At 37.6% G+C, this 13,615-nt stretch overlaps 1 protein-coding gene across 6 annotated transcripts in view; it reads right to left on the bottom strand.

Moving 5' to 3' along the window:
- PLEKHA8 (pleckstrin homology domain containing A8) overlaps nucleotides 1-13,615 on the bottom strand; it is a 113,074-nt gene that overhangs the window by 63,635 nt on the left and 35,824 nt on the right. For all 6 annotated transcript variants that reach the window (XM_070787268.1, XM_070787266.1, XM_019958821.2 and 3 more), the window contains exons 7-12: nucleotides 13,172-13,329; nucleotides 10,102-10,261; nucleotides 9,664-9,749; nucleotides 6,054-6,112; nucleotides 5,543-5,673; nucleotides 4,827-4,897 (exon numbers count right to left, since the gene is read on the bottom strand). In XM_070787268.1, the coding sequence (XP_070643369.1) occupies nucleotides 4,827-4,897; nucleotides 5,543-5,673; nucleotides 6,054-6,112; nucleotides 9,664-9,749; nucleotides 10,102-10,261; nucleotides 13,172-13,329 (665 nt within the window). The remainder of the gene's footprint in view (nucleotides 1-4,826; nucleotides 4,898-5,542; nucleotides 5,674-6,053; nucleotides 6,113-9,663; nucleotides 9,750-10,101; nucleotides 10,262-13,171; nucleotides 13,330-13,615) is intronic.

Genomic DNA, 13,615 nt, shown 5'->3' on the forward strand with positions numbered 1-13,615 from the left:
TTTTTATGGATGAAAAAAACAGAAGACCCAGAGAGATAGTTACCTGCCCAAGGTCACAAAACTAAAAGCAATGAGAACTTAGGGCATTCCTGTCACATTAAAGCATTCTGACAAAACTGATGTTTATTTTTTGTGATAAAACAAAATAATGAAAATGAAAAATGTGCCTTTTCCCAGCCATATCTTGCAAAAAATCGGAACCTTATTCTATTTATGCAAACAACACTGATCTGATTTTTTTTAATGGTTAGTCAAAACCTTTCTACGAAGTATTTAGAAATGATGCCTCAACCTATTACAGCATCTGAGTACCAACAACCTTTCCATTACTGCTGATGGACAGCTATTCTGTCCAGAAGCAGAATGCATGAGAGTGTTTATCTATAACTAGTAAGGACTTACAAAGTTACTTTGGGTTGTACAGAGGACAAAGGAGAAATACAAATCCAAGTTTTAAGATAGAGCTTGAGAAGCAGACAAGTAAAGGCAGGAAGCGTGAAAGCAATCATTCACTGAACTCAGGAAACATGAATTATCTCAGTTCTGCAAATGAGCTAAATCAGGAAGTCCTCAGACAAGAATCATGAACGAAGAAAGGTTTGAAAGTGAATAAGCAGTAAATAAATCTGAATATACCGAGTGAAAAAGGAATAGTGTGTATCATGTAAAACCATGTTTGTGAGTTTAAAACATGCAATATATTATACATACTGTTTATGGATACATAAATATATAGTAAATCTATAAAAACATTTATAATAAACTACAAATTCTGGATGAAGATCTTCTCTGGAAGTAATGGGGTCATGAGGTAGTAGGTGGAATTGTGTTTATATATTTGGCCAAATGATAAATATTCGATATAATTTAAATGGGCTTTCCAGGTGGCACAGCGGTAAAGAATCCGCTTGCCAAGCAGAAGACACAGGAGTCATGGTTCGATCCCTGGGTTGGAAAGACATCCTGGAGTAGGAAAAGGCAACCTGCTCCAGTATTCTCACCTGGAAAATTCCAGGGACAGAGGAGCCTGGCTGGCTACAGGCCATGGGGTCGCAAAGAGTTGAACGCAATTGAGCACACACACCAAAAGACCTACTACTAGGAAAACCCCCAAATTCTTTACAGTGACTAAGTTTCAGGCAAAATGAATAGTGTGGAGAAAAGCTAACTCAATAACCAGTTGACAGAGATGAAACAAGTACCCAAAGATTTCCTTTGTTACCTTCAGGCACCATGGAGATGAAAACTTGTACTGTAAGCCAGTTCTGCCATTAGAGCACATGCTGTGAATAGTTCTGAAGATGGCATGACTTCATTCACATGTCCCATACTTTCAGAACAGTTAGGTCAAGTTACGATTTGATGTCAAATATCTAATTACAAGTTCTGATTTTCTCTCTCTTGTATAGCTCTCCTTATTTGTGAAAGCCTTTTATATTAACTATATAACTGAGTGTCCTTTAATTTTTTTTTTTCCTATTCTGTGCTAGAGATCTTGGTTAGGTTAATGTTTATCTGACATTTATGAAATCATTTGGAGGTGAGGGATGTGGCAATATGCTATCCTGCTGAGGGAGTAGTGCAGAGCATGTAACATTTAGTACAATGGTGCATGAAATGGCAGAGCAACTTTTCTTCCTTTCACTTACAAGGATGCTTTCTGAAGCCTCTTTTTGATGTGGCATCTGTGAATGGAGGGGCTCAGCTACAAGGTGTATCGTTAAACACATTTGCTTTGTGTACCCAACTCTTTCCTTAGAATGATCTCTAGAAAATATCAGAGGACACTGGAGTTCAGAACAGTTCTTGGCATGAGACCACCCAAAACATTCCACTCTGATCATCATTATGGGGGATCCAAGAGATGGCTCAAATGCAAAAGGAGGCAGTGTAAAACTGACGGCCTCCTTCCAGATGCTGAAAATTCATTCTACGTCATACAACTGCAGCAATACAATGACTATACATGCATTTTCCAGAAACTTAATAGATGTCACTACTTTCATTTTGTCATTTCCAACTTTTACATATCATAAGCCATTAAGACTATGCAAGTTTTATGAGCATTTACCTCAAAACCTGTCTCAAGCAATGGATTTCAAATTTGGGAGTATCATCAAGGTTTATCCTTAATTTATCCCCACTAATTGTCCTGCTGTTCCTAGGTAAGGAAAAATGTTCAGGCATTGGATAACCAGTCCATTATCATGAAAAGGAGGCAAAATTAACTGATACTATGGGTAACTAATTTCAGTACTTTTACTCCTGCTTATTTAATAATCATTTAGAGGCAGTCAAAATTCCCAAATAACCAAATGTAGCCTAGCAACAAGTAAGCGTCAACATTCCAGCTCTGGATGAATGGGTTTCAAATTCTAGCATGGATTAGAATCACTTAAATGACTTGGGATCACACGCACTGTTGGGTCCCATCTCAGGAGTTTCTGAGTCAGCAGGTGTCAGGTGGGACCCAGTAGTCTGCAATTCTAATAAGTTTTCAGATGCTGCCGTCCTTGGACCACTCTGAGATCCACTGATCTGGATCTGAGACCCTAGGGAAAGTACTTATCTTCTCTAAAGTTTAGTTTATCACTGTAAAAGGGGAGTACTTAGATTAAATAAGATGTTTATAGAGAACCTTGTGTCATGCCAACACTGAGTGCTCTATAAATGGTACCTGTTATTACAATAACTCAAATTCAATTTTAGAATGAAAAAATGTATGCTAATGTGCTTATATATGTCATATAAATTACACATACCCACTCTTTAACCTATATACCCAAACCACCTCATTTTAGACAAAGGTTCTACTTATAAGGGCTATTATTTCAAAAAGAAGAAATATGCATCAAGGAGCCTATTGGTTCTGAGTAGTTAATGTGTAACATTTCTTATAAAGCTCTATTTGTTTGTACAAAGCTTGTTGTGTCTGTGTTCAGAAGGGAGGGGGCAGTTAGGGGAGCTTTCTCCCTCCATGTTGAACAGCAGCAGGAAACTAGGAATCCCTGTAAGCAAAGATGGTTTAAATCATGAAAACCTCTGAAATAATCCTAAGCATCAGGATGAAAATCTCCAAGTTTACAGTCCCCCTTTCCTTTGCACTAAAAGTAGTCCAGCAGGGAAGAGAAAAAAGGAAAAGTTGAGACTGGCTGTGATTATTTCGGCTTTGAAGCAGCATTTACCCTTCAAGTCTCCTCTCTCTTCACAAAGTCAACATCTCTGGGCTCAGTCTCCAAATAAAGTAAAAGGTAGGGGAAAAACAGGGATGGGGCAAGGCAGAAATGGTGTATCTTCAACTTCCTCTCGACCTCCAAGGTAAGCAGCTGGGTTCTCCTCTATCCTAGCTCCAACAGAGGGGTAATGAGATGAGCATCCCGCACTGCCCCTCACACAGCCAGCAATCACAAAGCAGTAGCATTCTGTGACAAGCAGAGTGCACCCCCAGGCACCCAGTGCTGAACCCCGTATCGTCTGCATTTTCTTGCAGGTGGAAGTGGTGGCATCTTCCTTCCAGTGTGAAATTTCCATACTAAGAAGTCAGTCTGGAGGGAAATTTAGGGCTTAGCAACTGAGCTTTGTAAACTTTCCATTTCTGATTTGGGACAAATAAGCCCCATTTTCTGGTAGGTTATTAACTGTGCATATGTCATGATGATGAGAATACAAACAGCAATAGAGTTAACCTCTGTAAGTACTTACTGGGCTTCCCTGGTGGCTCAGATGGTAAAGCACCTGTATGCAATGCTGGAGACCCAGGTTCGATCCCTGGGTTGGGAAGATCCTCTGAAGAAAAAAATGGCAGCCCACTCCAGTACTCTTGCCTAGAAAATCCCATGGACGGAGGAGCCTGGTAGGCTACAGTCCACGGGGTCGCAAAGAGTCGGACAGGACTGAGAGACTTCACTTTCACTTTCAAATGCTTACTATATGCCAAATTTCTAATCTTTTCACATGCATAAACCTACTTAATCTTTACAATAATCTTATTAGGGAAATCAAATCATCATTCTCATTTTACAGATGAGGAAGCTGAGGCACAGAAAAGTAAATTGCCTAAGGGCACAACACTACCAGAAAGTCCATGATTTTAATCACTCCACAAAGTCATAAAATTTGATAGATACTGGATGGGGGTCCTAATTGTCATGGTGAATATACTTTTAGTACTGAAATCAGGACACACAGTGGACAATATAATTGGTACTGTCTTCGAAATTCAAGGATGAATGAGAAGCCCCAAAATGCAGGTAGCTCAGGGATGGTGGAGAAGACCTTTTGTGGGAAAACTGAAGACCCTGGACACAGCAACCCCAAATTGACCCTGCTCCAGATCCCTTGTGGTCTTAGCAAGTCTTTTAATCTTTCAGAATTTCTATAACCTGACCTGTAAAAACAGACTGATATTAGGATTAAGTTATCTAAATTTTTTATACAATGTTACAGAAATATCAGCTTTATATTGTTTCATGGCACATCAGCAAGTTTCCAGGCAGGAAAGCCTGGGAAAATTATGTAAGGCTCATGACACATAAGGATTTATTTAAGAAGAACTAACTTCTTTAAAGTATTAGGTTTTCCTATTAAAAGATGGCTCTCTATTAATTTAGCTCTTCTTTAAGATAAACTGATTTTTAATAAATTAGATGTAAATTAGCAGGTCACTATCTCATGGGTTCTTTTTTAACAAAGCACATAAGAAACAATAATAATGAAACAGAAAAGAAACAAAATCAAATCTTGAAAAGCACACCCTGTCTCCTCCTCCAGGGGTCTCCATTCCACATCCGGGTCAATTAATCAATCAAAATGTAAAGAACACTTACTCAGGGCTGTCTGGATGTCCTTTTCTCCATTTTTCACTTCAGTCAAAAATCCTTTCAAAAATTTGAGACCTCTAAAACAAAAAAGAGGAGGAAACATTATTTCCAAAGTTCACTTATATTGAATGGGTATGAAAAAATGGCAGACATAAGCTTCTTTTTCAACAGTATCTTGGGCACAGCAATAAACAGATCAAGTCACATGGCTGTCCTTTCTGTTTCTTCCCTGTGATTTCCCTTTAGCTTGCTCTAGATCATTCTTATCTGAAATACCTAAACAGTGGTTTTCAAAATGTGGTCCCAAGACCAGCAACTTCAGCATCATCTGGAAACTAGCCAGTAATGCAAATTTCAGGGCCCCACTCCAGACTTGCTGAATCAGAAACTGGGTTTTGGGTGGGGCAATCTCTGTTTTTTTCAATAAGCTCTCCAGGTGATTCTGATGCTGCTACAGTTTGTGATCCACTGACTTAAAGACAAATGAATCAGCTTTACTGTCCTTTATGATTCCTATCTTATATATTCTATTAATATAAACAATGTTTTATCACTATCAAGACAGAGGCAAAAAAAAAAGTTGGCGTTCTATTCATCAGGCCTTCTGTACAATTGCGTTACAGCCTTCACTTAGAAGTAGCCTCCTTCACCTAACAATTTTATTGCAGGTAACATTTCAACTTGACTAGATTTCACCTGCTGCCCCACCCTGGCCACCTCACCTCTTCAGCCACAGGAGGGCTTCCGTAGCTGAGTTCCTAACCTGGGCTACATCGGCCTCCACTTCGTGTAGCACAATCTTCTGGAGTGTGGTAAACTCTTCTTTGTTGGTGATATACTTCTGGGTTACTTTCTGCAGGAAAAGCAGAGAAATAAGTAGAAATAAGTTAAAAGTGCTAAAGCTATCAAGCAAGTCTGTTTACTTAAGTTTGTTAAGCAGGCCTCTAAGAAATTAAAATAAATTAAGCCTCTATTACCTTCTTCTTTATGTTTTCCAAGTAATCTGTTTTATTTGTTTGAGAATTCTTATTGGGTTTAACCCAGATTTAAATAGTTAGTTTGAGGGTTTTAAGGCACTGTTTTTAAAGAACTTTTTTTTCCTGTGAGAAGCTCTTACAGCTGGCCTATGCTTTTCAACCTGAGTATAAACTCAACAACCATTTGTTTTTGAATACAATTTCATGCAACTACTCCCTCCAAATAAAGTCTTCCGAGACAAGCTAGTATACTCACTTTAATATTTCCAACTAGATCCATCTTAACAGGAGCAAACACTGTAGGGCCAAGTTTGTCTAGAAGAAAAAATTGAGAACATCATTGAAAAAGGTATTTTTTCAAGTGGAAAATAAATTTAATGGATAACACCCCAACTTTCATTTTTTGCTTTTAAGTCCTTTTCTAAACATAAGCTTCAAAGATTTTTGGGACACTGTCATTACTTTTTTCTACTATACTGCTCTTTAATGAGTAAACACAATGAGGCCTTATGGGCCCATGAGGATAATCTTGTAAGTTGAGAATGTATATTGTAATCCTTAGGGCTGCACTGTCCAATATGGTAGCCAGTACATATGTGGCTATTGAGCACCTGGCAATCAATGTACCTATTCCAAACTGAAATGTGCAGTAATTATAAATGTACCAGACTTCAAAGACTTAGTATCAAAATTTAAAAAAAAAGGGCTCATTAATGATTCTTTTATACTGAGTCCAAGTTAAGATGACACATTGTATATATCAAGTTAGATAAAATAATTATTAAAATTAGCTTTATCTGTTTTGCTTTACAAATTTAATATGCCTGCTAGAAAATTTTAAATTATATATAGTAGCTTAAATATTTTTGTTGGAAGAGCAAATTAAAAGAAAAAAAAATAACACAAAGAGTATAGCTAAAAAGACAAAATGTAATAAAATTCTAAAATACATGACTCATCCAAAAGAAAGGCAAGAACAAAGGTAGCTAAAAAGCTAAAAGAGGAAGTAAAACAGAATATGAAAAAACAACTAATTGGCTAGAAATCAAGAAAGGAGTACACAAGGAAAAATATATGAGACAAATACAAAATAAGTAGCCAAGATGGTAGAAACAGCAAGATAGCAAGCTTAAATTCATCCAAACAATGTAATTTATTACACTAACTACAGGAAAAAATGATAATTTCAAAAAATACAGAAAATACATTTTATAAAACTAACTCATTCATGATTATAAAAAAACTACTCAATATACAACTCAACTGTATCTGTATGCTATTAATGAACAATTAGAAAATGATATACTTCTCCTGATAGCATAAAGAAACATAAAATTTTAAAATCTATTCATAACAAAAGATGTGTAAGAGTCTCATGCCCTACTGACTGAGCTAGCTGGGTGGCTTCAAAAGACGTTGTAAGACCTTTACACTATACAAAACATTGCTGTGAAAAATAAAGACTTAAGTAAATAGATATGGCACATTCATAGAAGACACGTTCATAGAAGACTCAATGTTGTTTGAGGTATCAATTTCCTAGTAACTGGTTACAGATTCAACTGAATCCCAACAGACTTTTTAATAGAAATTGAAAAGCTAAAATTCACATGGACATTCAAAGGACCTAGAATTGCCAAACATCTTGAAGAAGATGATTTACATTATCTGATTTCAAGCCTTACAACTGAGGCACAGTAATTAAGATACTGTAATTCTAGGGTAACGAAAAACAGATTATTGAAACAGAAGAGAGTCCAGAAACAGATCCACACTTATGGGGTCAACTGATTTTCAAAAAACTGCCAAGTAACATAAACGGAAAAGATGCTTTTACAACAATAACAACAAAATGGTTCTTGAACAACAAGGTAAAGGAAAAGAAAAAAAGGAATCTCAACCCTTACCTCACACCACATAGAAAACTAATTTCAAGATGGATCACAGATGTAAACACAAAAAATAAAGAGTGTAGAAGACAACACCGAAGAGTATTTTCCTGACTCTGGGGATAAGCAAAGATTTCTTAGGATACTGCAAGTACTAACTATAAAAGAAATAAAATAAATCGATTTAATGAAAATTAAAAACTCCACTCTTCAAAAGAAATCATTAAAAAAAGAAGCAAGCAAGTCACAGTCTGGGGGGAAATATTCATAATGAGAATGCCTACAATGAAACATTATTCAGAACACACAAATAACTCTTTCAACTCAATAATAAAAAGAAAACTAACCAACTTTTAAAAATAAATTAAAGATATGAACAGACTTCACGAAGGAAGAGACAGTAATGGTTGATATATGAAAAAGTGCTCAACATCATTAGTCACTGGGGAAATAAAAATTAAAGGCACAACAAGATACCACTGAACACTCACAGGAATGGCGAAAACCAAACATACTGACACCATCAAGTGCTAGTGAGGATGTGAAGCAACCAGAATACTCATACACTACTGTTAGAAGTGTACAAGGGTACAACCACTCTACGAAATTAGAGGTATAAACCCTATGAATCAGCAATTCACTCTAAGTTATTAAGAAAAATGAAAACATGTGCCTACAGACACAAAAATATTAAGAGCAATTTCACTTCTAACAGCCCCAAACAGGGGCTTCTCTGGTGGCTCAGTGGTTAAGAATCCACCTGTCAGTGCAGAAAACATGGGTTTGATCCCTGGATCAGAAAGATCCCCTGGAGAAGGAAATGGCAACCCACTCCAGTTTTACTGCTTGGGAAATTCCATGGCCAGAGGAGCCTGGCAGGCCACAGTCCCTGGGGTCATAAAAGAGTCGGATATGACTTAAGAGACTAAACAACAGCAACAAAGCCCCAAATAAGAAATTATCCAAATGTCTATCAGTAGAAGACTGAATAAACAAACTGGGGTATACTCCCTTAATGGAACACTATTCAGCAATAAAAAGGAATGAGTTACTAATAAACGTAACAACAAAGATGAAAACTTTACATCGAGAGTGTCCTGCAAGAGAACATAACACGAGTCCACTTATTTGCAATCTTAAAACATACAAAACTAATCCACAGTGACAGAAAGCAGTACAGTTGCCTTGGGCTCACTGACAGTTTGGGGACTGACTGGAATAGGGGACATTCTGGGATAATGAAAGCATATTCTGTCTTGATAGAGGAGTGGATTACACCAGTAGATGTGTTTGTCAAAACTCATTAAATCATAACAGTTAAGTTCTATGCAAAATAAACCTTGACTTAAAAAAGAGATACATAGTTAAATGGATTCTATAGCAAACTTTAACACAGTAGCAATTCCTGGTATTACTGGCTTTATAAAAAGTCAATGGAATTTAAACTTAAAGTTACATATGTAATGTTTTTAATCTGAAAAAAATTTTAGGTGGTAAAATGCTTTTTCATAGAGTTGCTGTTATTGTTCACTTGCTAAGCTGTGTCTGACTCTTTGGGACCCCATGGACTGCAGCACGCTAGGCTCCTTTGTCCTCCACTATCTCCCAGAGTCCATTTTCGTGTTCAAATTCGTTCAAATTCGTGTCCATTTTCATACTACTAATGGATTTGAAGATCTGTTCTTCAACTACTAATACTTTCACTTTTGCTCTTAAATATGATTTCTAGAAAACAGAATTCCCTTTTTTCATTACACACCTCTGGGATCACTATTAATCATAATTAGAAATGAAATGGAAATATGTGATAATGCTTAAGGTCACACAGTTTTAACTGTATGTGGCTGGTGATATGAAGAGGTAGATAAGAAGGGTCATCTAACTGTACACATAGTTCCGTGTATTTTTACTACAAAATAACTTTATTGAAACAGATTCCAGAGACTAATGAATTTAAGGCAAATCTAGCAATCTTACCTAATACTGGAACCACAGCATAACATGATGCTAAGAATGCTTCTGTGGGAATGCCACTGTCTTCCAGAAGTTCAATGTCACTAAAGCTAAACAATTTAGCGATACAAAGGAGGGAAGATTAAAAATACAACATTAGCATGCTCTGCAGTTCAGAGGTAGTCATGAAAACAGCTGCCCCTCTGAGAATAAATCATTTAGTCTTATTCACAAATATGACCCAGTGATTGTTTTCCTATTATAACACAGTCTAATAAAATCACTTTCCAAAGATAATGCAAGCTAAATCTTATTGACAGCATATATTCTTGCAATCCAATTCCTTCTTATCCACTGCTTCACACAAGCTGAACAATAAAGCAGACACGTGGTATACCACAATCTCTATTCTGGAGGAAGACTGGTATCCAAGTGTCAGTGATTTGAAAGAGTAGAGAATACCTGGTGTTCATGGTACTAAAGAAAGTTGGGATGACTTCTTGGTCTTCTTCCCAATGGGATTCTGGAGAGCTGCTTGTGGAGTGCAATTCAGGCTGTGCCAAGTCGCTGTCATGATTTCCCAGGCTTTCCTCTCCATTTTCCTTCATCATTTCACCCTGGACTATATAGTAGAAGATATCTATTAGTAACCTTTATTTATTACAAAATTTAATATATATACATATTCATTGTTGAACATTTCTAACACAGAAAAGTGTAAATAAAGAAAAATCAGTGAGTGAAATATTACACATCACACACGAAATTGGGTTTAAATATATATAAATTTTCATCCAGCTGCTTTTCACTGATATCATAAATATTTTCATTATCACTCAATACATTTCAAAACATGATTTTAACAATCATATAATACTGCATCATGCTTATGTGAAGGGCATTTAGGTGGTTTCTAAAATTTTAGTATTGTAAATAGAGTTGAGCCTCATTATTAGTGTATTCTATCTTTGCAGATTTGCTTGCCTGTTGAAGTTTATTTGTAATACTAAAATCAATGCTTATGGCATTCTTGCAGTCATTCTCGACATGTGCAGAGTGGTAAAAAAAAAACTGAGTTACCTCACACACATGTTCCCAGCTGAGGCTAAACCAGGTGCTGCTGCCTTCTTGTTTAACCTTTCACACTGTACACAAATGTGTTTATGTAGTGCCATGGTTTTTACATTTGTGTGCATTTCATTGTTGATTTTGCTGTTTAAAAGGCCCTCCATGGAGAAGGAAATGGCAACCCACTCTAGTGTTCTTGCCTGGAGAATCCCAGGGATGGGGGAGCCTGGTGGGCTGCCATCTCTGGGATCGCACAGAGTCGGACACAACTGAAGTGACTTAGCAGCAGCAGCAGCAGCAGGCATAACAAGCCCTCAATCAAAGTTAGGTATTTCTCTCCATAGCTTTTCCATGGGATAAGGAAAGCTTTCCTAGGAGCATTCTGAACAGACTTGCCCACATTCCTCATTGGCCAGACCTGGGTGTGCCTTCTCCTGACCAATCACCAGCAAAGGAAATGCAGTTATGTTAATTATCATGTCAATTCTCCAGCAGTTTCCCTGAGGCTCATGCTACATATAGGGAGTTGGGATGGTGGGGGAAAGATACCTGCACAAAATCAAATTCTGAGAGGGAGGAGTAGTGGGAAAAAGTGCAGAGGAAGAGAACTGCGGAAGCTCCCTCAATAGCTTGCTAACTGCAGACAGGTGAGGGTGGCTATCCTAGATTGCCCAGCCATCAGTTGATCCTCCAGCTGACTGAAAATGCAGAGTTCAGTTAGGTTGACCCAGACCAGAAAATTTCCCCAACTGACCCACAGGATCAGGGGCTAAATAAAATGATGATTGTTTTAAAAAAATAAATAAATAAAAAAGGCCCTCCAAGGGTAGTGCTTTCTAGTGTTCTAAGCGTAAGAAGGCTGTGATGTGCCTTATGGAAAAACACATGTTATTTAATACATAAGCTTATATAAAATAAGCTTTGTTCAGGCATGAGTTATAGCGCTATGCTATGGGTTCAATGTTTAATGTGTCAACAATATAAACACAGTGTCTTTTTTTTCCCTTTGGGAGAAGAGATATTTTTTCTTTTCTTTCTTTTTAAAATTTTTATTGGAGTATAGTTGATTTACAATGTTGTGTTAGTTTCAGGCATACAAGCAAAGTGAATCAGGTATATATACATATATCCACTCTTTTTTAGATTCTTTTCCCATATAGGCCATTACAGAGTACTGAGTAGATTCCTTGTGCTATACAGTAGGGCTTTCTCAGTTATCTATTTTATACATGTGCGTGTGTGCTGAGTCATTTCAGTTATGTCTGACTCTTCGCGATGCTATAGACTGTAGCCCCCCAGGCTCCTCTGTCCATGGGATTCTCCAGGCAAGAATACTGGAGAGGGTTGCCATGTCCTCCTGCAGGGGATCTTCCTGACCCAGGGATCAAGCCCGTGCCTCTTACGTCTCCTGCACTGGCAGATGGGTTCTTTCCCACTAGTGTCACCTGGGAAGCTTTCAAGAACCTAACCATGTGTCTCCCCCAGGAGCAACGGTTCAATATTTGCTAGTTCAGGGTCTGCAGTAACGGTATAGAACACAACTTCCACAAATGAGGAGAAGTGACCATAACGTCATAGAGGTCATCCCTGTCCACAGATCCCTGTCCTTAGATCGACTATTCCCTGAGGACTGATTCCTAGAAGAAAGTTACTGAGTCAGATAAACCAGAGTACTGTCTTAACTGAAATTCTCCTTTATTATTTACTCAAGGAATAAGACTTCGGTGATGTATGGACTGCTAGGTGCAGATTAACAGCTATAAAGATGCATCTTTTCTTCCCCCTACTCACCAGAGGAGATGAGGAGAAAACTTTCTAAAAAATTTTATTTTCAAACTATTTAATACTTACTTATAACACAATTAAAAGCTCTAAGACGGTTGTCATGGACTGATCCGAAGTTGGTTTTAGTGATTAGAGACAATGAAATTAGTAAATCCAAAAGGGCAGCATTTTCAACTACAGGTTATTACTTAAATTTGAAATTTGGTTTGATGAACACAGTAAAGGCCAGGTGAAAATCTGATGGTGGCTGGTGAATTCTGTCATCCTCAGGCCTCATCAGGAATCAGGAGCATGGAAAACTGAATTTCCATAATGTTGCAGACCCTTGAGTTTCACATCATAGTCTATGTTCAAAGGACTGAAATTCTGAGAAGGCTCCAACACTCATACTCTCTAAAAAGTCAGCACAGACAGCTACAGCTCACTGAAGCCCAGGAACATCACAGCTAAGAACAGTGAGGGGGAAAATCCCTCTTCACTCTGCTTTCTCAACATGGGGGTCAGACGGGATGGCAGAATGTGTCATGTGACCTGTGTCATCTAACCGACATCTGCCTCAGGAGCTGCCTGGCACACTGTCTTGAGGTCAATCCCTAACAAGGATCACATCACGGATAATGAATCAAACCCCCACGATTCTTTTAGTCAATAGTTTGGTTCACATCTTTTTTGTTTTTACCTGTTATATTATCATCTGTATTTTCTTCACTTGATATGCTGCAATCTGTCTCCGCAGGTTTCAAACATGAGGAGCTCTTGTTTCTCACTAGGATTTCTTCATCATTATTTATTTCCATATTTAAAGATCCATTTTCACAACTGTTTAACTCCATTTGCCTAAAATTTTTTAAAAGGAAAAAAGTCCAATTACTTGGTTATAAATACACTGCACAGATGATCTAATTCTGAGGGTTGGAAGAAAGGGTTGACAATTACCAATTTCTTATAACACTGATTAAAAAACAGAATTGTGAAATCAAGCCAAATCTCTCACCCCACCCTCCTGCTTCCAAGATGGGTACTGGAGCAGGCCTGACTCCAGGCTGAATGGCTCTTTATGTACCCTAAGCTTACTCAAACTTCCTGCTCCCCACCAGCAACAGGAAATATTCACTGACAGCTC

This window comes from Bos indicus, chromosome 4 (genome assembly GCF_029378745.1).
Source record: "Bos indicus isolate NIAB-ARS_2022 breed Sahiwal x Tharparkar chromosome 4, NIAB-ARS_B.indTharparkar_mat_pri_1.0, whole genome shotgun sequence".
NCBI lineage: Eukaryota > Metazoa > Chordata > Mammalia > Artiodactyla > Bovidae > Bos > Bos indicus.